The sequence below is a fragment of the Phyllostomus discolor genome, chromosome 3, assembly GCF_004126475.2.
Source record: "Phyllostomus discolor isolate MPI-MPIP mPhyDis1 chromosome 3, mPhyDis1.pri.v3, whole genome shotgun sequence".
NCBI lineage: Eukaryota > Metazoa > Chordata > Mammalia > Chiroptera > Phyllostomidae > Phyllostomus > Phyllostomus discolor.
Window position 1 is genome coordinate 196,564,847 of NC_040905.2, and position 24,187 is coordinate 196,589,033.

Sequence of the window (24,187 nt, forward strand, 5' to 3'; positions counted from 1 at the left end):
TCTGGCCCAGGAGCATGTCTCCATATATTGAATTCGGCATCCCACGAGGCAGCTGCCTCACTTTCTCCCAATAACTCTTAGAGGTGCCATTAGAGATGCAATAAGAGGTTGGAATGACCATCAGTCTGGTCCGACATGGCACTAGCTCTCTCTTCTCAGTTTCCCCAGTTATTGAGACTGGAAACCTGGAGTTCTTGTCATCAGTTACGGGTTTGTCTTTGCTTTTCTGTGAAGGTTGGGCAAGTCAGGGAGCCCTCTGTAGAGACCTCTGGCTTCCCTATCCACGTCCGCCCTTTGTTGTCTCTGTGGTTGCAGTCTCCAGCCTGTCTCTTTCTGCACGTGTGGCAGGGATGACTGAATGGGGAACCGCATGCGCACACAGGGCCTCGGCAGCAGAGCCGAGTTCTCCACCTACGCCAGGAATGAGTATTTTACCCAAGGATTTCTAGAGGTCCACAAACACCTTGATTTGTAAAACACTGTATGTATGTGTGTGTGTGGGGGGGGTGCATTTCTTTGGAGAAAAGCCTATTTACCCAATTGCCGTGTAAATTCCAAGAAGGTAATGTCTAGCAAAGTACCTCAGACATAATGTATGCTCCATAGATACCTACTGAATGAATTGATAAGATTCCATCAAATTCGTATCCCCAAAGTGGATACAAACCATTGCTCTATGGACAAATAATCACCAACAATCCACATGTTTTGCTTGCTCTGAAAACTTTGATTGGCAAGGCCCAAGACATTCTACCATAATTCTGCTGGAAGTCAAACCAGAGACCCCGACGAAAGCTCCCCCGGGATTTCACTCTTCAGTGCTCTGTCTCTGGAGCCAAGAAAGTCAACATCTAGAACTACACTCCCAGAGCCAGACAACCATTTGTCACACCCCCGACCAACCATCACCACGAATGCTAAGAACCATCGCCTTCTCCCGCCTTGTTTCTTGGAGGCACAGGTGTGAAATAAAGCATGTGGAAGTGCGTATTTCTTACTCATGAGATCCTCCTTAAGCAAGGTGAATAATTTCAGTAGAAGACCTAACACCTGTACAGTGCTTTAAACCTTCCAGAATGCTCCCCAAAGATTATCTCATTTGATTCCCTCTCAATAACTCTTTCAAGTGGGGAAAGTAGACTTTATTTTTCTACGTTTAGAGATGAGGAAACTGAGGTTTAGAGGGAATAATGCCTTACCAGATGACACACAGCTTAATACATGGCACTGCTAGAATTTGAACCAAAGTCTTGAGAGCCCTCTTCATCAGCAATTCTATTTTGGGTTATACGTGTATATCCCAAAGAATTGAAAGAAGGGTCTCAAAGAGACATTTTCACACCCTTGTGCATAGCAGCACTATTCACAATGGCCAAGAGATGGAAGCAACACCAGGGTCCATCAGTGGGTGAGTGGGTAAACACCATGTAGTATATACATGAATGGAACACTATTCGGCCTTTAAGAAAGAAGGCAAACCCACCATTTATGACAACACAATGAACCTGGAGTACATTTAGCTAAGTGAAAAAAGCCAATCACAGAAGGACAAATATGACACAGTCTCACTTACATGAGGTAACTAAATTAGTCAAACTCAGAAACAGAAAGCAGAGTGGTGGTGCCAGGGGCTACGGAGAAGGGGAAGCAGGGGACTATTGTTTAAGGGGTACAGAGCTTCAGTTCTGGTGGATGGGAAAGTTCCAGAGATCTGTCGCACAACATTGTGAATACACTTAAATACTTCAACATGGTTAAGATGGTAAATTTTATGTTGTATGTACTTCACCACAATTAAACATGAAAATGAGTATTAAAAACCTTTTTTTCACTACTCCAACATTTCTCTGAAAAGCTGCCAACACGGTGGAGGTTAGGACTTTCAAGTACGGCCCCCTGAGAAAATGGCTCATAGAGAAAAATCCTTGGGCCAGCCAAGCAGAGGAGACAGGAATCACTGTGATTTAAGGTGAGCTTCAGAAGTTGGCAGCCTAAAATTCTCTATCCAACTTACTTTCCCAATCCACTCTGTAAATTTTGAGAATTCAGCTGACACACTTAAAGCCAGGTGCTCGCCCAGGTAAGTGGCGCGGCCAGGCGCAGCACTCGGAGCGTGGGGTCGACGGAACAGCCTCAGGCCCGTGCTCCCGCAGGCTCTTTTCTTGTAGGAAACAGGAGCCCCGTGGAAAAAAATTCCATACCTGTGCATGTCAGACTGCTTTCTCTCCAGGTGCATCTCTCTGTGCACATGGAAGTGACCTTTCCTCCAGCGCTCTCAAAGGCCCTCTGGGCAGACAGAAGGAGCCATCTGCTCAGGCTGGAGCGGAGGTCCTCGTGGGGAATGCGTGCTGCACTCCCGGAGGGCGGCCACCGCGGATCTGTGCGTGGGAGGCAGCGTGGCACTCGTGACCCCGCGTTCTACGCCCACAGTCCACGTTTTGGAAATAAACATAAAGTAATGGTGGAAGCCACTCATGTGGGAAATGAGCAGACACTAATCCCACCAAACCATCCAAATGCGGATATAGAAAGTAAGCTTGTTCAGAAGTAGAGACAACAAGTGTGTCTGACTTGAATGAAATTTACAAACACCATATATAAAAACATTCCAATGATAAGATTTAAAGTATAAAGAATTCCTTGGTCAATAAAATAATCGATCTCAGGCTTCTTTTAAGTATTAAGACTTTCTGGTACATTTTACCAGGCGCCTTCAAATCATTAACTCCTGAGTAGATTATAATCCAATTGTAGTTTTCCTGCCAAACGAATATTAAATGATATATATACAGAATCTCTAAACTTTTTAAAGCAAATTAACAGGGAAACTACATGAAAAGGATTATGCCATTACCATTTTAGGCCCAGCCAAACGCTATTTACCATAAGAGTAAAAGAATGCCTTTTTCAGATATTTTACAATTGAAAAAAATCCACGTGTATCTTTTCTGAGAAAAACTTCAAAGATGACAATGTAAAAAATTTAATAACTTGAAAATAAAATTCCAAATTATTTTAACAAATCTGAGCAGTGAGGTGAGTGGAAGAAATAAAACAGGCTACATTTCTCGTGCAGTAGCGGGGAGCTCATGATACAGTTTTGTTCAAGAAAGCATAATAAATACAAAATACAAAACATGATGGTCAAATAATTCCAAGGATAATCCAGAGTCCCACTTATATGTAAGTACAGAAAGAAAAACATGACTTTTGGCATTCATCCTGATTTTTAGTTTCTTCCTCCATCTGAGTAAAGCCAAGAAAATTAAGCACTCTTGACACCTAGGATTTTAAAACATAAGTCCACTTATTGAGATAAAGCATTCAAAATGCAGAAATATGATCTGTTTCTAACTCCTCATCAGTCATTTTTAGCCTTAGAAATAGGTGGCTTCTCTCTCTCTCCTTCCCTCTCCCCCCACCTCTCTCTCTCTCTCTCTCTCAGCTTCTCTTAAATGGGCTTCTGATACAGAATCGGTGGATTTAACAGAATCACACTCTTCTTGATCCCATATGGATGCTTGGACCCCAGAGTCATTTCCCTGAGGGGGCAGGGCTTCATCTACTGTCATTGGAGTTATCGTAGGACCCTCAATGCAAAAGCTCAACCCTCCTGCCCAGATGCTTGGCTCTGAGATTTTTTAAAAAGAGCTAGTCAGTGCAGATTCAAATCATGAGCAGTGATGGCACCAGAATGAAGTGGTCATTTCCTAAACCCTCCAACCCTATCTACCCCTCAAGTCTCTTTTCATAGATGTTTACCAGACACAAGACCCCTTGGCTGTCATTGTGTTTTCCTAGCATCAAACCTTTAGAGATTTACTGGCCCAAACATTCCGAGACGAGTATGTTTGTGTGTAAATGAGCAACCAACAGAACAGGTGGTTAATGTTCCATAAGACTGCCCGGTCAATGTTGACATCTACAACACCTTCTAGTTTAAGCCAGGGTTCAGTTACAGCAGGAAGCAGGTGGGGCATCAGCGAAGAGATTGAGGGTATAGGTTTAAACAGGTTTATGGACCTTGAAGCTGCAATTCTAAACAGCACACTGGAGGTGTCTGGGAGAAAATGCAGTGACAAATGGTGAGGGTGGTGAGAAGCACAAATACTAAAGCGATAACAAGAGTGCAGAAGAGAACTAAACTGACTTCCATTTTGGACAGAACCAACAATAATGGAAGGCATGGTGGCTTTAGTTGGGACTGCAAGATTTTTTTAAATGAAAATCCAAAATATTAATTTGGGGGTTGATGAGAGACCCTGGTCTCTAAGGACTAGGGTTCAGAGACTCAGGCAGATGCCCAGTGGGAGGCGACCTGGACCCATGTCTCTGTGAGTTCGCATCACAGAGCGTTCCTAACTCACAGTGCGTTGGCAGGAGATATTTAGAGAAGATTTCAGTGTGGCTTGGATTAAACACGTGGCCCTAAACAAGAGCCGTGCATCTGAATCACCTGGGGAGCTTTTGAGAAACACATGTTGGAGTCTCACCTCCGTCCCCCACAACCCACACAGAAGAGGTGAGATAATGTGATAGGATGGGAAAGACTTTTTAAACAGTGTGGTCAGGAAGGGTGCTATGTCTCTGAGGACATAACATCTGAGTGAAGGACCTGAAGGATGAGAATGAGCCAGTCGTGTTTAGGAGCAAAGGGAAAACATTTCCATCGCATGAAACAGCCCACGCAAAGACCCTGCGGTGAGAAAGCTCTCACTGCGTTCCTGACAGGGAAGAGCAAACTGTTCGCTCCAGTGCAAGATGAAGGCGGAGAGAAAAAGCAGGACCACCTCACACAGGGCCCTGTGAGCCTTAATGAAGAACTTGGATTTTATTTAAAAAGCAGTTAAATGCCCTTGGAAGATCTTAAGCAAGCAAGTTGAAGAATCAGATACAGGTTTTTTAAAGGCCACTTGGACTGTTGGGTGGAGAAGGATGGGAGCAGAAGGAGGGAGACCAGTTAGGGTCTGCGGCAGCAGTCCAAGAGAGAGAGGGAGGGGTCTCGCGTGGCCTCGAGAGGTGCTGGTGGAGATGGAAAGAGGATGCACTTGAGGTGTGTTCTGGAAGCAGAACAGCATTCTTGGTGATGGACTGGACGGAAGGGGGAGAGAAGAGAGAGAATCATGAATAATTATCCATCCCATTCATTTGATCTTTCTTTCCTGCTTACGGCTTTAGTGTCTTTGTATAAATATATTTTGTCTTCCAATATATGTGCAGTTTGTAAAGGACAGAATCTTATATCTCATAATGTCTTGTACCCCACCATGTCTACTTAAAATGGTTTTTCACAATTAACTCATTGACAGCTTGCTGCTACTTTATCACTGCTACTTTGTTATGAGCCCCCGAGGAAGAAGACAGACATCAGATTTGTAAGTATAAGAACAAGACACAAATACATTACCTTTATGTTGGTTATCCAACAAAGGTAACTCACAGCCACCAAAAACCAAGTAGATGAAAGGTAAAAAAAAAAAAAAAGACTCATGAAAACCAGTATCAGTCTTGTACCAGGTAATTTTGAGAAAGCTATTCAAAACCATGCAATGTAGATGTATTTTTTCATGTAGCTTACAGATACGAAAAATAAAGATCTTAAGAGCTTAAGTCACATTGAAAAGTCACACCCCAAATAGAACTAGGGTTTGCGGGACCCCAAAGTCCAGGTCCATTAAATCTGGGCAGCCTCAGGAGGAAGGGGCCCACTCTCGGCCCTGACTAGGGCTGGCCTGATGGGTGAGCTGACACCTCGGGAGAAAAGGTTGCAGGAAGGAACATTCAAATCCGTCTGGAAGGGTTCTATGACAACTCCCTCTGCCCAGTTTTGTCTTGAAGAAGCTGTCAAGAGCAAGACAGCTGTTGGAAACAGACTTCCCCTGTAGTGGTGTGACCCCCAGAAGCTGTCTAGGTACTGATGGATAACCCCGTAACAGGGGGGTGTGGCTTGTGTCTGGCCTGGAACAGAACCCTGTCCCAAAAATTGCCAGCACCCTTAAGAGAGATGGCAGACACTGTCACTTTGCCTCAGACCCAAAAGTACCCAAGAAAGCAGGTGACTCCTATTTAAAAATCCTAAAAAAATCCAACAGAGGCTTCGATAGGCAATGAAAATAGAGGTCTACATGAAAACCCCAAAGCTCACACAATCACAAGGAAACAGACCATTTAAAAACAGTTTCTATGCAGAGGAAAGAAAAAAATAAGCAGCACAAATTTTGTGCTGCATATGCATAGGAGTGTTCATTCATTAAAGCACACATTTCTCTGGCTAATTACATTATTAAGTAACAACGTTTGGATCTGCATCAGGAATACAGCCCACTAATTATCAGCACGGCTGGGATTTTTTTTCCTTACTGTCCTATTATCTGTGATTTTATTCAGATAATCAGCTTCAAAACAGGTCTCCCTGGGGGAAAATGTGCTGTGCCGGTTTCAAGGACCACATTTATACTGTGGCTTTATTTCCTGTCTCGAAGGTGAAAACGTGTTTGTCCACACAGCCAGCTTTAATGTTCTACCCAAGAGACTATCCCAGCAGGAAATGTGCTGGGGGAAAGCTATAGGCAATGAATGGCATGCCTACCCAAGAACTCACTGTCACCAAATGTCATCCACATTGGCTGCCACTTATCATACACATCAGCCCACTACGTGACTGATGGCAGAACTAATGGGGTAATAAAAGGCTTTATCTCAGACTGTTTTAGAGACCAGTAAATGCCAGGCCGAGGAAGCAAAAGAAAAAAAAAAGGCCAGGAAGGTCTATGACTTGAGGCAGACATTTGCCACCTGCCTGGGGAATGAATGAGAGACCTATTCCACATATTGATATTGACTTCCCCCCTCCAAAAAAAAAAACCCTCCAGAAAACTAAACTACTACCAGATGAAAAGCTCTGGTGAAAGAAGAGAAACGAGTATGAAAGCTAAAGAAAATCACATTAAAGTCAGTTTTCATCGTTAAGCAACAACAGTAAAAATAGGCCTCTAATCTTCTCAAATCAGCAGCTTACGGATCACCTGGAAGTCAGTATAAGGTGTGGGTGCAAGAGCCCAGGGAGACTAACTCCGGGCCCTGTACTTTCCTTGCCTTCTGGGTCAGACCATTCGGCACTTATACCTACACTGCCTTCATTCGCTTCATTTGTAAAAATGTTCTCTTCTCCCATTCGTGGTAAGCTCTTTACCATGTGTGTCTATATCTGATATTTTTTTTAAAATCCCCTGTAATTAATATTATTACAAACATTAATTTTTATGATATCCATATGTTAAAAATACAGCCTGAGGAGAGGGGTCAAAGTGTAACTTTATGACACAGTTTCATGCAGTTTATAGCATGTCCCAAATTTGGCCAAATAGAGTTTGACCCTCATTCCGGGATCCCTTGTGCACTAAATTACACGTATTACCGGTGTTGGGGGCCGAAGTCTAACATCTTGATTGGTGGCAAGTTGAACTTAGAAAATGTCATCAGACCCGCCAAAGGAAAGCAGGAGGGCTTTAGCATTCTTCGAAGCAGATTCTCAAGAGAGGCTTATTAACCACTGAAACTAAGCTAATGAGCATATTAGTACCAAAAAGCGCACCTTTATGCAGTGAAAAAAAATTTTTTTGATGTACTTTGTATTCTAAAGTCTTCCACAAACTTTAGTCTCCGTGAACAATACATTTCCTTCAGATAGAGAAAGTTCATTCTGAGAAAGAAAAGCAAAATCACCATTACGCATAACAATATTTATTGTGAACAAATAGTATCTAGTATTAAACAGCTAGAATCTAAACACTTCGGACACTGCAGAGGAGGCGAGAGCAGCAGGTAAAAGCCTGAATGCTGGGGAGAAAAAGAGGTTAGCAACACACCTCTTGTAAGGGTCTTGCATTTGCAGAGGTGATCATGGGTTTTGATAACTGTGAGCTGCATGTGAATCTTCTTTTTAAAAAAAAACATTGAAGTTCCTCATTTTCATGTCCTAATTGTTAATAGAATATTTGAATAAAAAAATAATTCATTAGGCGAGGTGAAAGCTGAAGAATGTTTGACCTTCCCACTCTATGGTAGGAGGTTGCAGAAAGATCTTAAATTGTTGGTAGAAACTTGACCACCTGTCACTCCTCATTAGATTATGACTCTCATTAGGACAGCTGACCCTAACGCAGCATCTGTACCAGGCAAAGGGAGTGCGTCGCGCTGTGTACCACCCCACGAAACCTTCATGAGACGAAAACAATTTTAACCCCTTCTGCAAATGGAAACTGGAGATTAGAGAAGTTCAGACTCGGGCACATAACTAGCAAGTGGCTCAGCCCAAACTCACGCAAGTCTGTCCCGTTATCTGATAAACCAGTGTCATCATTCACTTGCACACTCAGATGACTCCCTCCATTTGTAAATGATGTATTTTAATGGCCCGTACTTGGCAAAAGGTAACACGAGAAATTTGTTGCATGCAGCAAGTCAATAATAGATTTCTTTTTAATGTTTTAAAGGATTGGCATAGAGTACGGTGCCAGAAAAAATCTATTTCAAATAAGCAACACTTCCCACTGCTTGGAACACAGAGGACACGGACCCGCCTCAACCACGGTGGAACTAGGAGTCAATTGCTCTTCCCCGCTAAGCCCAGACATGGCCCGAGAGTGCTCTTCACACCGCCAGTACAAATTCAGAGGAAGCAGTGGGACGGACTTACTGCCACCCCTCACCCAACTGCACTAATGTGCGTTCCAACTACGTCAAAAACTTGGCAAACCCTTCCCAACTCTGTATAGACGAGACTGGGCTCCACTAAGAAAATCTCAAAAGATGAAAAGTTGACTAGGCAGCAACGAATACCCTCCAGGGTGGACCCCAGGCTGCACTGTGCAGGAGGCCGTGTCCGCCCCAGTGCCCCGGACCCTCCAGCCTCTCATCATTGCCTTCTGTCTCCAGGGCTCACCGGGGCTGCTTCTACATGGAATGCACCTGCCAGGAACGTGCTTTGGGTCCTCGTACTGAAACCTAACCTAGTGACTTAAGGTAAGTCACATTCCCGCTCTGGTTCTTCATGGGAAATAATATCCATTACCAGTTGTGAATAGAATATTTGTAAAATGGGGAATAATAGCAACTTATGAAGCACCTCAGAAGGCACTTCTAAAGATCAAAGGAGACAACATTTATGGAAATCTTATAAACCTTAAAAAGTGCTAGACACCTCTAGAAAATCAGGCTCTGCTACTGGTAGTCTCCAGAAAACTCGTCCCACCCTGTTAACCAACTCAGAGGAGAAACTCCGCCTCTTCAGTCAGCCCACAGTGCGGGCCGTCCGTCTGTGAGGGCCTAGCGTGGCTGGGGGGGAACCAGGGGTCGGCCCCAAAGCCCTGTCCCCAGTTTATCCAACACAGAGATACCCTGCCCTGTGAGCAGCAAGCATGGAGGTCCAGAAGGCAAAGTACAAAGGTGTGAAATCAGGAAAGATGTGAAATTTGAGGGGTGAAACAAAACAGGAGGCCAGGGTTTCAGTGAGGCTCAGTCGCAGGATAAACGGAGGCGGCAGTTCAGGAGCCAGTACCACAGTGTCTGCCTTTGCCTGTGGCACCTTCTCGGGGGGACTCAGGATGCATCCACAGGCCTCGGGTATTGCTAGGCCCTGTGCCGGGCGGTGGAAAGGTCATGCTGAAGAAGACAATGTCATCACTGAGCTCCCGGATGCACAGTCCATATGTGAGGGCGATTGATATAAACCACGAAAACAATTATAATGCACTTACACCCTGCATGCTAAGAAAGAGAATAATGTTGGAGGTAACATTTGGGCTGAAAACTGAAAGATGCGAAGGATGCCAAGAACAGAGAGACCGCATCAACAGATGAAAGAAGGAACAAAATGTACAAGAGAACATTATTTGGACTTAAAAAGGAATGAAGTTCTGATACATGCTACCTCATGGACGAACCTCAAAGGCAACCTTAAGTCAAATAAACCAGATATATTGTATGAGTCCACATATACAAGGTATCTAAGATATACATGGAGACAAGAAGTAGCATAGAAGTCACCGGGGGCTAGAGGGAGGCAGGAAGCGTGATTCTTGTTTAATGAGCAGCACAGAGTTTTGTTTAGGGTGACACAAACATTCTGAAAGTGGGTACCGGCCATGGCTGCCCAACACTATGAATGTCCTTAATGCCACTGAACTGCACGCTCCTAACTAGCTACAGTTTTATATTGGGTGCATTTGACCACAATAAATCAGTGTTCAAGTGGGTTGGATTCTTCCTCTTCAAGCAAAGGAAGAATCACGAGTGGAGGCCCTGCAGCTAGGAAGAGCTCGACGTGTCGGTGGGAGTGATGGGATCTCCCACGAAACCTGTGGAGAAGCCAGAAAGGCCAAACCCCTGTTGGCTCCCATGGCCACAGTTAGGAGCCATTTCACTGTTTTTAGATGGGTTTTAAGCAAGGAGAGAGGATAATCCAATTTATGTTCCCAGAGGTTCGTTCTGGCTGCTGTGTGGAGAATGGGACAGAGGCCGCAGGTGTCCAGGTGGACTCTGGTAGGGACTGGTCGTACCAGACGCACTGCTGATAAGAAGCCCCAGCTGGAAAGGAAGTTATAGCCTCACAAGGCAGGAGAGCATATCTGGTTAATAGAAGCTCCTAGAATTGTCCCCCTGGTGTGCCCACACTGCAAACCGCTCCTCCTCACTGGACTCTTACCCAGGAGGCAAACACCCCCTCTTCCAGGGGACCACCCCATGTCCCTGTCGGAACTCTCTCAGCCTTTGCCCCTCTTCTCCCATAAACGTTGGTGCTCCCCCTCCTGTGATGGTGGTGTGGCTGCCTTTTCTCTCCTCCCAGACTCCAGGCTTTCCCAGTCACAGGATCTGCCTTACACAACATGACACCCAGACTCCGAGTTAGTTGTTGACAATAACACACTTCAAGGGATTCCCTCACCTTGCTCCTGGCTTGGCTGAATTTTTTAAAACTTACAACTCGTATCTTTTGTGAAAATTAAAAAAAAAAAACAATAATAACAATACCAAGATCATAGGAAATGCAAGGTAGAGACACTATCTTTTCCGGAGGGTTCATGGAAATGTGTGGCTGACGTTTCTGCCAAGTCCTACCTACGTGGGAAGAGGGGACCGCAGCAGCCTTTCAGCCCCGCTTCCAGCTCTGAGGCCCACGGAGTTGGGGCGCCCATGTCACAGGCCCCCAGCAGAGCCACCAAGGACACAGGGACTGGAAGAACACGAACGGCACCTCCTCCGGCGGGCAAGTCCATCCTAGGACACGCGCGCCACCATCTGAAACGCACAGCTGCTCGCTTCACAAGTACCTGGCCCTCCGCAGCATTCGAGTTCACAGTTTGCTTGTGTTCTTAGTGGAATTCCCAGTTCCTGTGGCTTTATAACTCTGAGCTAAAAATACAGTGCTGGCTGGCACACAGCCCAGATTCTGGAGGCCCAAAGAAGACTGAAGGATAAATAAGAAGGGGTGTGCTTCTGAGAGGAGCAGGCACAGCCCTGAGAAGAAGTGGCCACGTGGTGACACGCGGGAGGCGGAGGAGGGTGTCAGCAGGCAGAGAGCAGTTGTTAGAGGAGGGAAGAGAGAAGTGAAGGTCTTCAAAACAGCAGGTCTCTGGGGGGCATAGCATGTGCTCCCTAACCTTCTCCATGCTCAGTCCAGGAATCCAGAGGGAAACCCAACTTTCCAAGTAATACAACCTGTCTTATATGGGGTTTCCTATGTAAATCCTTAGGGAGTTCTCTGATGTGCGTTACGACACATTTGCTAAGTTCTGAATTTTAATTGATCCACTGAAAGATAATGTTAGAACTAAAATATACTTTCAGAATTTCTTAACCCACGGGACAGTACTTAGCTATTAAAATGTGTTTAGAGTTGGAAGTCATAAATCAGAATAGCAAAGGGATTAACTCAGCCAAGCGCATCACTGAGGTTTCTTAGATATACAATAAATTCAATGAAAACTGAGTTTTTTTCCTTTGTTCAAAAAATGGAAACAGCTTTGTTATATGTTAAAAACTCCTTCTATACAGAAAGTATATAAAATATAACAACCTTCCAGGACCCCCTCCCAGTGCAAATGACCACTGTTAACATTTTGGTGCCCAGCTTTCTACACATCTTCATAAGCCTCCCTGAACTACTTCAAAAGTAGGATGACATTATTCATAGTTTCAACTCAGCAATATACTATTAATACTTACCTGTGTCAAGAAATATTCTTTTTCAACATAACTTTTACTGACTATATAATATTCCATTTTGTGTATGTATCATAATTTATTTAACCAATCTCCTACTGATAAACATTTGAGATTATTTCCAATATTTCACTAGTATACATAATTATAAATAAATAGAACTTCAGAAAAATTAAAAGTGTGAGTGCTTTATATTTCTCTCTACAAGTAAATTTAAAAATCTGGATGAAATAGATGATTTTTAAGAATATATAAATTATCAAAATGGATACCAAAAAGGATTACAAAACTTAAATAGCCCATTAAGTATAGAATTTATAAATTTTAAAAAATTTTTTGTCTACCTCTCCAAAAGTACCACATCCAGGTAGTTTTCCAGATGAAATCTCCCAAATCTTTTAAAATTCTATTTATATTATTTTAGAGAAAAGGAAAAGAAATTCTCTCACATTTTTTTAATTCAGAAAAACATTAATACCAAACCCATATAGATGACAAAGAATAGAAAATAGACCAATCCCATTTATGAATATCAATATGAAAATTCTAAGTAAAATTTAACAAATATAATCTACATTAAAAAATAAAACACAAAAATCCCCAGAAGAATCCATTCCAGCAGCTACTATTGATCACTTAAGAAATCTAATAATATAACTCCTCATATGACTGCTTAAAAGGAGAAAAATATATATCGTCACTTTAATACATACCTAAAAGACACATAAAAAATAACATTTCTAATTTTTAAAAATCCTAGTAAAATGAGAACAAATGAATGCTTCCTTCAGTTCATGTAGATAGAGCCCAAAACCAGCAAACATGGTAATAAGTGAAGAGAGAGAAAGCCAAAAGCAGAAAACAACTCAAATGGCTGAGACACGGAAACAGCCAAACTGTGTCCTCCCCAGAGGACAGGACAAAGGAGACGTGGCACACAGGTACTGTGGAACACCACTCAGCCGCAAGAAAAGATGAAACGCTGCCATTTGCAACAACAGGGCTGGACCTTGAGGATATCATGCTACGTGAAATAAGTCAGTTGGAAAAAGCTAAGAAGCACATGATTTCTCTCATCAGTAGGCTATTAAACGAACTCATAGGCACAGACAACAGTGTGGCAGCTGCCAGAGCAGAGGAGCACGGGGGCAGGAAAGGGGAGAGGAAGCCAAATACATGCTGACGGAAGATGATTTGACATTGGATGGCAGGCACGTAATGCAAGATATACAGGTCGTGTACCACAGAAATGTACACTTGAAACCTGCATAACCATGTTAACCAATGTCACCCCCACAAATTTAATTTTTTTAAAAGAAGACTTTTTTTCCAAACTACCAACACCATGATTTCAAAAAGAGAAAACAAACCAAAAGTCAACATGATCATAAAAACACAAGTAGTATACCATTGTGCTTAAGAACACAACCTCTGAAACGAGAATGCCTGAGTTCGAATTTCGCCTCCACCACTCTTTGTATGACCTTGGACAAATTAACTTCTGCACACCTCAGTTTTCACGTGCGGACCCCGTCGGGACTGAATGAGTTGATATATAAAGTGCCGAGAACAGCACCAGGCACACAGTGCTAGGTCCGTGTACATAAGAATACAAATATATATATATATATGACATCAAAAGCCAAGTTCATGAATGAATAATGAGACCCTAAAACCGTTGCCATGAAAGTCAGGAATAAGACGAGAATATTCAAAGTCAGCACTGCTATTTAAACGTTTGTTCTGGAAAGCACGAGCCAAGTGATTGATTAAGAGAAAACTTGTATAAGTGTTGAAAAACAAAAGATAGAATTATCATTATTTGCAGATGATAGGACACTATTCCTGAAAAACCCAAGAATCAATTGAAAACCTATTAGGAAAAAAAAAAAGGGAATTTATTGGGTTTATTGAATTCATTCACCACCCCCAAAAGAAATTTAAAAGAGACATGAAAATCTCAACATGGTATAAGCTGTGAACCTGAACCTTTTGAAAACTCACCTTGGCAATTTAATCTGGGGGACTCCCATGTGCCCAAGGCTGTGCAGCTTGAAACTGTACCTTCTGGGCCACCGAAAAATCCTTCTTTGCAAGTGTAACGAACCTGGCTGCCAAGCGTGGAAGTATAATTGCCTACGATATAGGCATCTGGGACCTCGGGAGGGATGCCACAGTCTATTTCTGAAAATAAATTAATGTCAAACTCATTACCATGTGAATATGAATTTTCAAAATTCAGAATCTCTCTCCCCCTGCCCCATTCCCCCTCCCTCCACACACAGGCCCCAGCCATGTTTTAAATAGAAGGGTTCATTTACACATGACTTCTGGGCACGTTTCCAACGTCTATCTGTGTTCCGTCTTCTGGCTTTCTATCAGTAATAGCAGCATACATGCGCGAAGCTGAAAGAATTTGGCCATCGACCCTCACTAACTTACACTAGCTGAAGAGACGCTTAGTCCAATGCAGTGAAAAAGCTGCATTGCCAAGTCCCTTAAGATACATATGCCTTTCCAGTTTTCAGGGTCACTTTTGAGAAGCTGACCCTTACCAGATCAGCTGTGTTTCCAAGCTCACGTAACGGTTAATATCCGAGTATCTATTAACTGCTAGAAATCCCTCAAGTTTACCAATTTTAGCTTTTTAATATCGTCCCTTCTATCTTGATTATGCTGTCATTTGCTTATTTCACAGGTGGAATGAATGTGCAGAGGAACTAAGAATCCCCAACACAGACCCACAGGCACAGGCTCCGTGCGGGAGACAGTGGCCGCCCACGGCAGCCCGCTGTCCCAGGCGGCGCTCTCCGGCAGAAACCCACCTGTGCACGACGTGGCGTCTCTGGTCGGGTGGAAGGGCTCGGGCCCGCTCTTTGGCACGTATCCGTCCCCACAGTGGCATTCAAAGCTCCCGTGGGTGTTCACACACCGTCCTCCTTGCCCGCACAGGCCGGAAACCTCACACTCATCTATGTCTGGAGACCCGTCCCAAACATAAGAGGGAGAGAAAATACAGAAAAGGGGGAAAAAGGTGTGTGGGGGTGGGGGGATGCGACATTGTGACGGCCATTTTTCACATCCTCAGTCTGCACGTACAAACGGGTGCCTTCATTTGCAATTGTATCATGAATTTTATTTCAGTCCCTAAGGGGTCTTCTCGTGCATCCTTCAGTAAGAGGTGCTCAGGGAGTACCTGTGACCTTGTTCTGGGGATTTATAAAAACCAGCCACCATCACCAACCCTCTGACACCGAATAAGGTGAACCAAAAAAGTATGCTAGAAAAATTCCATTACTATAACATAAGGACGGCCTCAACCGCACACTGAAAATATCTGAAGAACTCCACATACAAAACAGTTTAGACAAGAGTCAAAAATGCTTTCAACCGTGAACATCGGAGAGTAAGACAGGTAGGAAGGGGATCCTTTAGGAGGGTCTTACTAATTTTATCAAGATGACAAGGGCTTAGAACAGGCTTCTAGAAGGATAAGACGTGCTGCTTGGTAGGCCCTTCCCCTCGACTGAGAATGATGAGAAGCAGCAGGTCTGGGGCCAAGAAAAACGCACATTAGTTCAGAGTCTGAAAAAGAATCCTCTCGGCAAGTTAGCAGCCCCTCACCCCCACCCCGAACTGGCTTAGACAACAAAACTCAGAGCCACCCCCACCCATTTCACGGGGAGAATAAAAGTACCTTAAGTGAAGTGGGGTGTGTCCCAGGACTTGATAGGGCTGCCAAAGGTGGCCAGTATCCTATTTTGCCAGATAAAAACTTTTTTTTCCAGAAAAATTACTAACACCATAATTTCATAAAAGAAGGAAGAAGATGATCTCGGAATTCTCTTAAATTTGTTTAATGTAATTTTATTGAAATTCACTGTTTTGTCCTTTTTCTTTTTTTTTGTTTTGGAGGGTTTTTTTGTTTTGTTCTGTTTTTGGTCTTGGACCAATGAAAACCTCATCAATCACTGATCTTTGATAATTCACTCAATTGCAGAAGGAGCCCACACAAGCTGCCAATTCTGATTAACCTGCCCTTGCAGTACAGCTAACTTTGGGGAACTCGTTGTGGGAGACTGTCTTCAAAGATGTCTGGCAACAATTCTTCCTCTCCCTTTCTGGCATGCCACTCCTCCTGTCAAGAGTGGAATCCATCCCTGCTCCCCTTGGGCTGGCTTTGGGACTTGCTCTGGCCAATAGAATGGGGCAGCAGTAACACCGTGTCTGCTCTGGACCTAACTTTGAAGACATCTGGAAGATTCCTCTTTCCCTCTCTTAGACGCCAGTGGCTATGCTGTAAAGAAATCCAGGCCATTGGACTTGGCAGGGAGGCCCTAAAAGATGAGACTCCACGTGAAGAGAGAGGTCACGTGGAGGGGAACTCAGGTGCCTGGCTGATCATCTGCATCGGGGCCCTAGACATGTGGGAGAGGCCTTCTCTTACCTCCCAGCCCCGCCCAGCCCCAGCTGGATGTATCCGCACAGATGACAAAGCTACCGAGCCATGGAATTGTGACAAATGATTGTTGTTTTAAGCCACTAAATGTAAGAAGGCAGGGGTGGGGGGAGAGTAGAGTCAAGTAGTAATAGATAATTAAGACAGTTTCTAAAAGATTATTTTATTCATTTTTAGAGAAGGGGGAAGTGAGGGAGAAAGAAGTGGAAGAGAAACATCAATGCATCAGTTGCCTCTCGGGTGCCCCCAGTCGGAGACCTGGCCCGCAACCCAGGCATCTGCCCCGTCTGAGAATCGGGTGGGTGATCCTTCAGTTCTCAGGGCAGCACTCAATCCACTGAGCCATACCAGCCAGAGCTAATTAAGACAGTTTTGACATATAAAAAGACACAGACGCCCAAACAAGATTAAGAGAAAACTATTAGTTAAAAAACAAGAGGTCTTTTACATGAAAAACAATGTATGAATGCCAAAAATAAAAACTCCATCAACAGAGACACTGAATAACAGGACCGATAATAATCGACCAAATGCCAAAAAAGAAACATGCAGATTCCAACTTGAGGAATTCTCCAAAAACACATAGAAAAAGAAATGACATGAGACAGAATATAGTTAAAAAAAAATGATATGAGGACCAATCCAAAACACTCAATATCCATTTTAGAGTATAAAACGTATACTTTTTAAACTACATTCTTTCGTCCCATCCTCATTCCACTTGGCAACCCTCCGTATTCATTTCAGAGGAACCTCAGAAGAGAGTAGAGTAAATGTACAACAATTAATATTTAAAAAACTCCTCAGCTTATGAGTTCAAATCCAAATAGCCTTTACAACTGACAGGCATGAATACTGAAAAGTGAGCCCTGGCTGGCGTAGCTCAGTGCATTGAGCTCAGGCTGCGAACCAAAGCGTCGCAGGTTCGATTCCCAGTCAGGGCACATGCCTGCGTTGCAGGCCACAGCCCCCCAGCACCCACACGTTGATGTTTCCCTCTCTCTTTCTTCCTCTCTTTCCTCTCTAAAAATAAATAGATAAATCTTAAAAAAAAAAAGAAAAGAAAAGTGGAAGTCATCCTGAACTTTGTGGAATAAGGGTGACTTCTATAAAGCTCCTGAGAGAAAGGGGTGGCCGTCGAGGAGGTAAAGAGAACGTGCCTGCCCTGGGCTTACAGCCTGACACGCAGGCAGCCAGGCGGCAGGGGAGGGATGCAGGCAGAGTTCTAAGGAAAAGGGAGCAAAACATCGTGCTCTGTGTAAACAAAGGAATGACCTTTCAGAACATGAACGGTCTCGGAACTCTCACCGCTGACATTTCCCTGCTGAAAAAGGTTTTCGAGGAAACACTGCAGCCGGTGAAAAACACCAGAATGAAGGACAGCAACAGGGAGACGTAATCAAACACAAGGAAGAGAGTTGAGACATGAAACCAGCAAAACCGAGGGTTACACCATTGCTGACAATAAAATCACGATGCTTTTGGCAATTGTTAAGAAAGGATGCATAGAAGAAAAATAGCGGAAAATAAATCCGATCTCAACCTAGGACAAACTTCAGAGATGCTTTCAACATAGCAGAATACATCTGTTTCTAGATTTGATCCATCCTTATAAAAATCTTGATAAAAGCTTTATCTCACTGAAGGATTTGTAAAATACATATGTGTAGCTTTGACACAGCCTGTCCACCTGCTCCAGACTCCTCAAAAGACAGTGGAAACCAGTGTTGTTGGGTTTTTGTTTTTGTTTTTGTTTTTGTTTTTGATAGAATTCTAAAAGTGAGCAATACAAATAACTATGGGGCAAAAAGTGTGGCTAAGCAGCGTGGTCTGGAAAATACTTAGTGTTTCTAGATACTGATCAGCTCTGCATGGGTCCCTACAGTCCATATCAGTTTGCTGTGTGTTCTCTCATTCAATACCCTGATAAAACAATTGTCATAATGATTGTTAATAACTATTTCTGCACAGCATCTTGCACACACTAGGCACTGTTCTAAACCCTCATTGTTTATTGCTGATTATTTCTCTCTTATTTAGTCTTCAGAATAACCCGGGAGGCAGGTGCTATGACTCTCCCCGCTTGACAGATAGAGTGACTGAAGCATGGAGCAGTTGGACTGAGGTCACGAAGGTGAGTAGTGGGATGCTGGGATTGGAAGCTGGGTGTCTGGCTCTGGAGACCATGCTCTTGACCCCTACTCCTGCTGTCTCTCCCATGACAATCTGATTGCATGAACATCCAATTGATAACTCCACATCCACAGAGAGTGGCAGAGACATCATGGATTGCCTTAATGACGTCTAGAACTCTCTATTGTGTCTCAATGAGGTGAGTAGGACATAATTTTTTAAGAAGATTGTATTTATTCATTTTTTTAGAGAGGGAAGGGAGGGAGAAAGAGAGAAAGAGAGAAACATCAATGTGCGGTTGCTGGGGGCTGTGGCCTGCAACCCAGGCATGTGCCCTGACTGGGAATCGAACCTGAGATGCTTTGGTTCTCAGCCCAAGCTCAATCCACTGAGCTACGCCAGCCAGGGCTAGTAGGACATGATTTTGACTTTCAATTCCCTGCTACCTCTTATGCTCACAAACCGTCCCTTTTCTGACTCATTCTAGCATCTCGGCTGGATAAACCCATTAAGCTTATAGGAACAACTTCTCCATGTACTGGTAAATTCCATGGGGTCTCCAAGGTTACACAAGTTGATTGTGAAGAAAAAAATGTTCTCAGCAACCTTATTAATATACTTAACCAGTCAAGGGGGGAAATTCCCTGTGTCCTATTCAATACATTGAATTATTAAATTTCATACACAGCCAGAACAATTTCTTGCTAGAAAGTAGCTAACCTGAGCAGGACACTCTGACCTGGCCCCAAGGGCCTGGTGTTCTATATTTAGCCCTTTCAAGGAACAGCATGGGTTTGAAAGTCAGGAAGACCCAGGTTTGAGAACTGATTCAGGTACTTACTAGATATACTAATGTCCATTCCTTAACCTTTCTAAACCACTTCTACAAAAATGAAGCTAATTATAGCAAGGTTTTTTTTTTTGGTGGGGATTAAATAAAACATGCGGAAAGCACTTAGACCTGTGTCTGGCAGACCGTGGGTCCTGGGAATGTTAGCTAATACGTGCACAAGTCTCTCTCTGCTGACTCCTATCTCCCTGGAGCACAAGCCACACCCTCATACCTGAGCCTAAGCGTGGCCATGAGCAATGCTGCCAGGGGTCTGGGGCGTGGCCACCTGCCTTGTTCCACTGGATCTGAATGCCCCGAGGCGGAAACAGAAAGTCCAGCTGGGGGATGGGGCACTGGAACAGGAGGGCCAAGGAGGCAAAAGTTTAAAAAGAGGCTAGGCTGTGAATACCCCATTAAACACAAGCCTTGGTCTTGAGAAATCTTTAAAATGCGAAGGCTTAGAATGGACCCGACAAGAAAAGTACATTCAAGAACTTTCAAGCTCCTGAAAATGCTCACAGGGCCAACTTTTCTCCGTATTGCTGCCTACGAACTGGATCCTCCCAACTCCACCAAAGAGAGAAGAGACAAAACTTCATCCTTCACGACTTGGAGAGTACATCTTTTTCCTGCCACCTTCCTTCCTCAAATGCCAAATTCAGCTAAGCCACAGTAGAGGAAAATACACATACCCATTTAAAATCAGGATTGTTCGACTCACATCATTTACGAACATTATCCAGTGCTGGCAAGGATGTGAAGAATTGCACACTCTTGTGAAATGAGTAGTCAGGGAGAATATTGCTATGAACTTTCTGGAAGACGGTCTGACACTATGTACCAAAATGTGTACCTTTGACACAGAAACCATCTTTTCGAAATGTGTAAAAGGAGATCATGATTTGTAAGGCTCTAAGTGCAAGGTGTACCTTACAGCATCTCTTACAATAGCAAAAAAAAAGAAAACACACGCAAAAAAACAAAACAAACACAACCCAACCCTAGAGAAACATTCACAATTGGGAAAATCAGTTGAGTCAGAGTACAGCCATATAATAAATTCTGGCTATGTAATTTAAAATGAATTGTATCTCTGTCTCTAGCATTTCTGAAGACAATTGTAATGTACATTCAATCAAATGTACTGATCTTAAGCATTCAGGCCATGAATTTTGAATCCAAAAACGTTGTACCAAAGCTCTGCCCCCAAAATGTCAGAGGACTTCACGAAGGCCCCCTTGCCCCTTCAGGGAGGGAGGGGGCACCCCTGAGTTCCCCCACAGATTAGCATCCCCCACACTCTCCTCTGGCTTCTCACTTGCTCGAGCCCCAGGACACAGATATGGCAGGTTCTTTCCCAGGGCCTCGTTTCCACAGCGGTCTCATCTCTCTGCACCCACTCTCGGTCTGCTCGAGTCAAAGCGCTGTCTGTCACACCGAAGGGCCACAGAGCTTATTCCTTCGGGTGGGGGCCCACGGGGAAGTTTCCCCGATCCCCAGGAGTCATTCAGGGGGCAGCCCTGGGGCCAGAACAGCTGCAGGCTCTCCAGAACAGGAACCCCCACCCTAGAACCCCTGCACTCCTTCTTCATCTAACCTTGGTGACATCCAAGGAGGCCTACGTGCAACCAGCTCCTGAACTTGACTTGAACTCTGCAAAGTATGAGGAACATCAGGTCGCTGGATTCCTCCTAATTCAAGAACTATGATTTATAGCCTTTGGTTCCAGGCAAACGCTGACTAACTGCGGATACCCCAAAACTTGCTAAGCCTCTGCCCCAGCTAAAGTTCGCTGATGTTTCTGTGGCAACTGTGATTTTGAAAAAAACAAAAACTCAGTATCATCAAGAAAAGTAATCCCTCAGCTTTCACAAAGTGATAGCTGGAGATCTCAAGAGAATGAATGAATGAGAATGAGTCATGAGAATGAGTCATGAGAATGAATGATCGTTAATGGACACGGGGCTTCTTCCTGGGGGAACGGAGATGTTGTAACACTTGATAGCGGTGACCGCTGCTCAACTTTGTGAATACAATACACTGAAAACCACTGAACTGTGTATTTCAAAAGGGTAAATGTTACGGCATGTAAATTATATCTCAATTTTTTTTAAAGAAAAGGTCACTAAATAATTACAAGAACTACAATAAATAGAAGCAGGGCCCAGATCAGGATTTTATTCCAGAAAGATTGGTTCTTATCAGGCGGACATCTAAGGGTGTGACCCTTGCGTAAATTTTTTTCTTCTTCCTAGCTTTTGAAAAGTAGAATGCATCCTTGAAAACTATAGTGACATCGTTATAAAGTTTTTTTTCCCTAGAAAATTCCCACAGCCTTGAAAACACAATGTCAGGTATCACGTCCTCCAGAAAGTTCCCCGATCCCTTTCCCACTTCCAAGGTAAGTGCCCCTGGGGATTCTGGGTTCCAGCAAGCCCCTTTGCTGACCTAAGGATCACTACCACTTCATTCTGAAATTAACTGCCTGCATCACCTTCTATGTCTGCACCACTAGCCTAGAAGGGCATGGGCAATATGTACTGAAATGAACTGAACACCAGATCATCTTCTTGTCAGGTTTTTTCTAATGGTACCTTTAAAAAAAAACTTCCTAATTTAATCCTGCAACATTGTCCTTCTGCAATTGTACGGCAAGTAATTTGCTGCCTAAAACAACAGGATATTATAAAATGTCTTCTTGGAAGGAATGTGCTCATTCGTGCCAGGAATAAACCAAGCGGACCCTCGGAGGGGCCTTAACCGTGGTGCAGGTCAAGAGGGAGAAGGAATCACAGCGTCTTGGTGAGTAAGAAGACAGACCATGTTCTCCTCTCCCTCTCTTTTCCCTGAAAACCTTTAAATATAGCAAGGCTTTTAAGCCGAGTCATTAAGCCGGTATAAACGCATCTTAGAATCAGCAGTCTCTTCCTGCCTCTCCTCTTCATTAGTGTTCAAAGATTTTCTAAGAAAACCAAGAGCTACATTATCATGGCATGCCGTAAGTAGAGTTCAGAAAGTACAGGGCCCACTGAAAATCAGGAGGGTTTTGCCCACCCCTTGATGTCGACCAACATATGCCCAGAAATCTGACCATTCAAGCTTCTATGGTCTGAAAAGTTACACTCATCACTCAGCTTATTTCCTGCGGGAGGTGAGCCCACCACGCCTCTAACAGGAGTGGCTCTCGGACCCCCTGGGGCCCACATCACCGTGCCCAGCCCTGGGGACCTGAGTGGGCAGTACGCACAGAGCTGGTGAGTGCCACTCACCCCAAGAACAAACACCCCACCATGTTACAGGAGCCTCCAAAGGGCACACCATCTCTGAGACTCCCTTCTTGCTATTTGCTATAAAACTGATCAAACACACAGAACAAAGAAGAGAATATTACAGTGAACCGCCACAGACCCACACCCTCAAGATTCAACAGTTGTTCACATTTTGCCGTTTAAAGTACTTTACAGACACAGTAACACCGGATGCTTTGTAACAACACCCCTATATACCTCAAAATAAGAATATTCTCCTAAATACCTCAGTATCGACATCCCATCTAACGAAATTAACCATGACTCTCCAATAGTAACCAATGCTCAGGCCATGTCCGATTCTCCCTCATAGATGTTCTTACAGCAGTGCCCCTCCGTGACATCACTCCCTGTCCCGGCCCGGCCCAACCCGGCCCCCTCTCTGCACCCCCAGGCGGCCCCGCCACGCCAGGTCGCCCCCACGGCAGCCCCCTTCGTGAGTACCTGTGCAAAAGGTGCCGTCGTTGGGGATGAAGGTCTCGTTGTTGTTCGTGGCTCGATATCCTTCGAGGCAGATGCAATAGAAGCCTCCGGGCGTGTTGTGGCAAGACGTGTGGTTCCCGCAGACCACTGTGGCCCCCAGCTGGCACTCGTTTTTATCTGCGGACACACGGAGGCGGCGCCCAGGACGGGTCAGCCCACGCAGGGTCGACTTGCGCCCGCCGTTCTCCCGCACCCTGGAGTCAGCACGCTGTGACCTGTTTCCCCAGCCCCGTTTCCCGTCACCGTCCCCGTCCCCACGCTTCTCGGACTACAGGAGACGCGCCCCTCGGAGCTGCGCGCTCGGTGGATGTGACGCCACAAGGGAAACCCGGCCCCTCCGCCTGGAAAGCCGACTTATTTGAACACTGGGAGCAGGCCATTCCCACATTTGGAAAGAGCTTATCACAGGCCTGGGGGGACATATCCAGCCCAAATCCCACTCTTCCGGCTCAGCCATCGCTCTTGCTTTTTTTTTTTTTTTCATGAAAGCCAGGGGAGGATGGCGTTACAGGTCGTGATTAACTGGGAAAATTGCTACTTCTGGGTTACCGGGAAACACAATGGCATTAGCGCCTAAGCCTCATTCCGGAGCGGGGCTGACACGGTGGCAGGAACAGCTCCCCAATGGCCCACGTGAACGACATGAGTCACCCAGCGAGGCGGAACTGGAATACGGGCTGCTTGGCGAGTCCACAGAAGCCTGCCCCGAGTGTTTTTAATTCAATAATTGGATAGAGATGCAAAATTAAA

General features: G+C 44.4%; 1 protein-coding gene across 4 annotated transcripts in view; it reads right to left on the reverse strand.

Moving 5' to 3' along the window:
- Positions 1-24,187, reverse strand: part of SUSD1 (sushi domain containing 1) — a 112,548-nt gene that overhangs the window by 72,747 nt on the left and 15,614 nt on the right. For all 4 annotated transcript variants that reach the window (XM_036022051.1, XM_036022050.1, XM_036022053.1 and 1 more), the window contains exons 3-5: positions 23,399-23,554; positions 15,048-15,200; positions 14,227-14,406 (exon numbers count right to left, since the gene is read on the reverse strand). In XM_036022051.1, the coding sequence (XP_035877944.1) occupies positions 14,227-14,406; positions 15,048-15,200; positions 23,399-23,554 (489 nt within the window). The remainder of the gene's footprint in view (positions 1-14,226; positions 14,407-15,047; positions 15,201-23,398; positions 23,555-24,187) is intronic.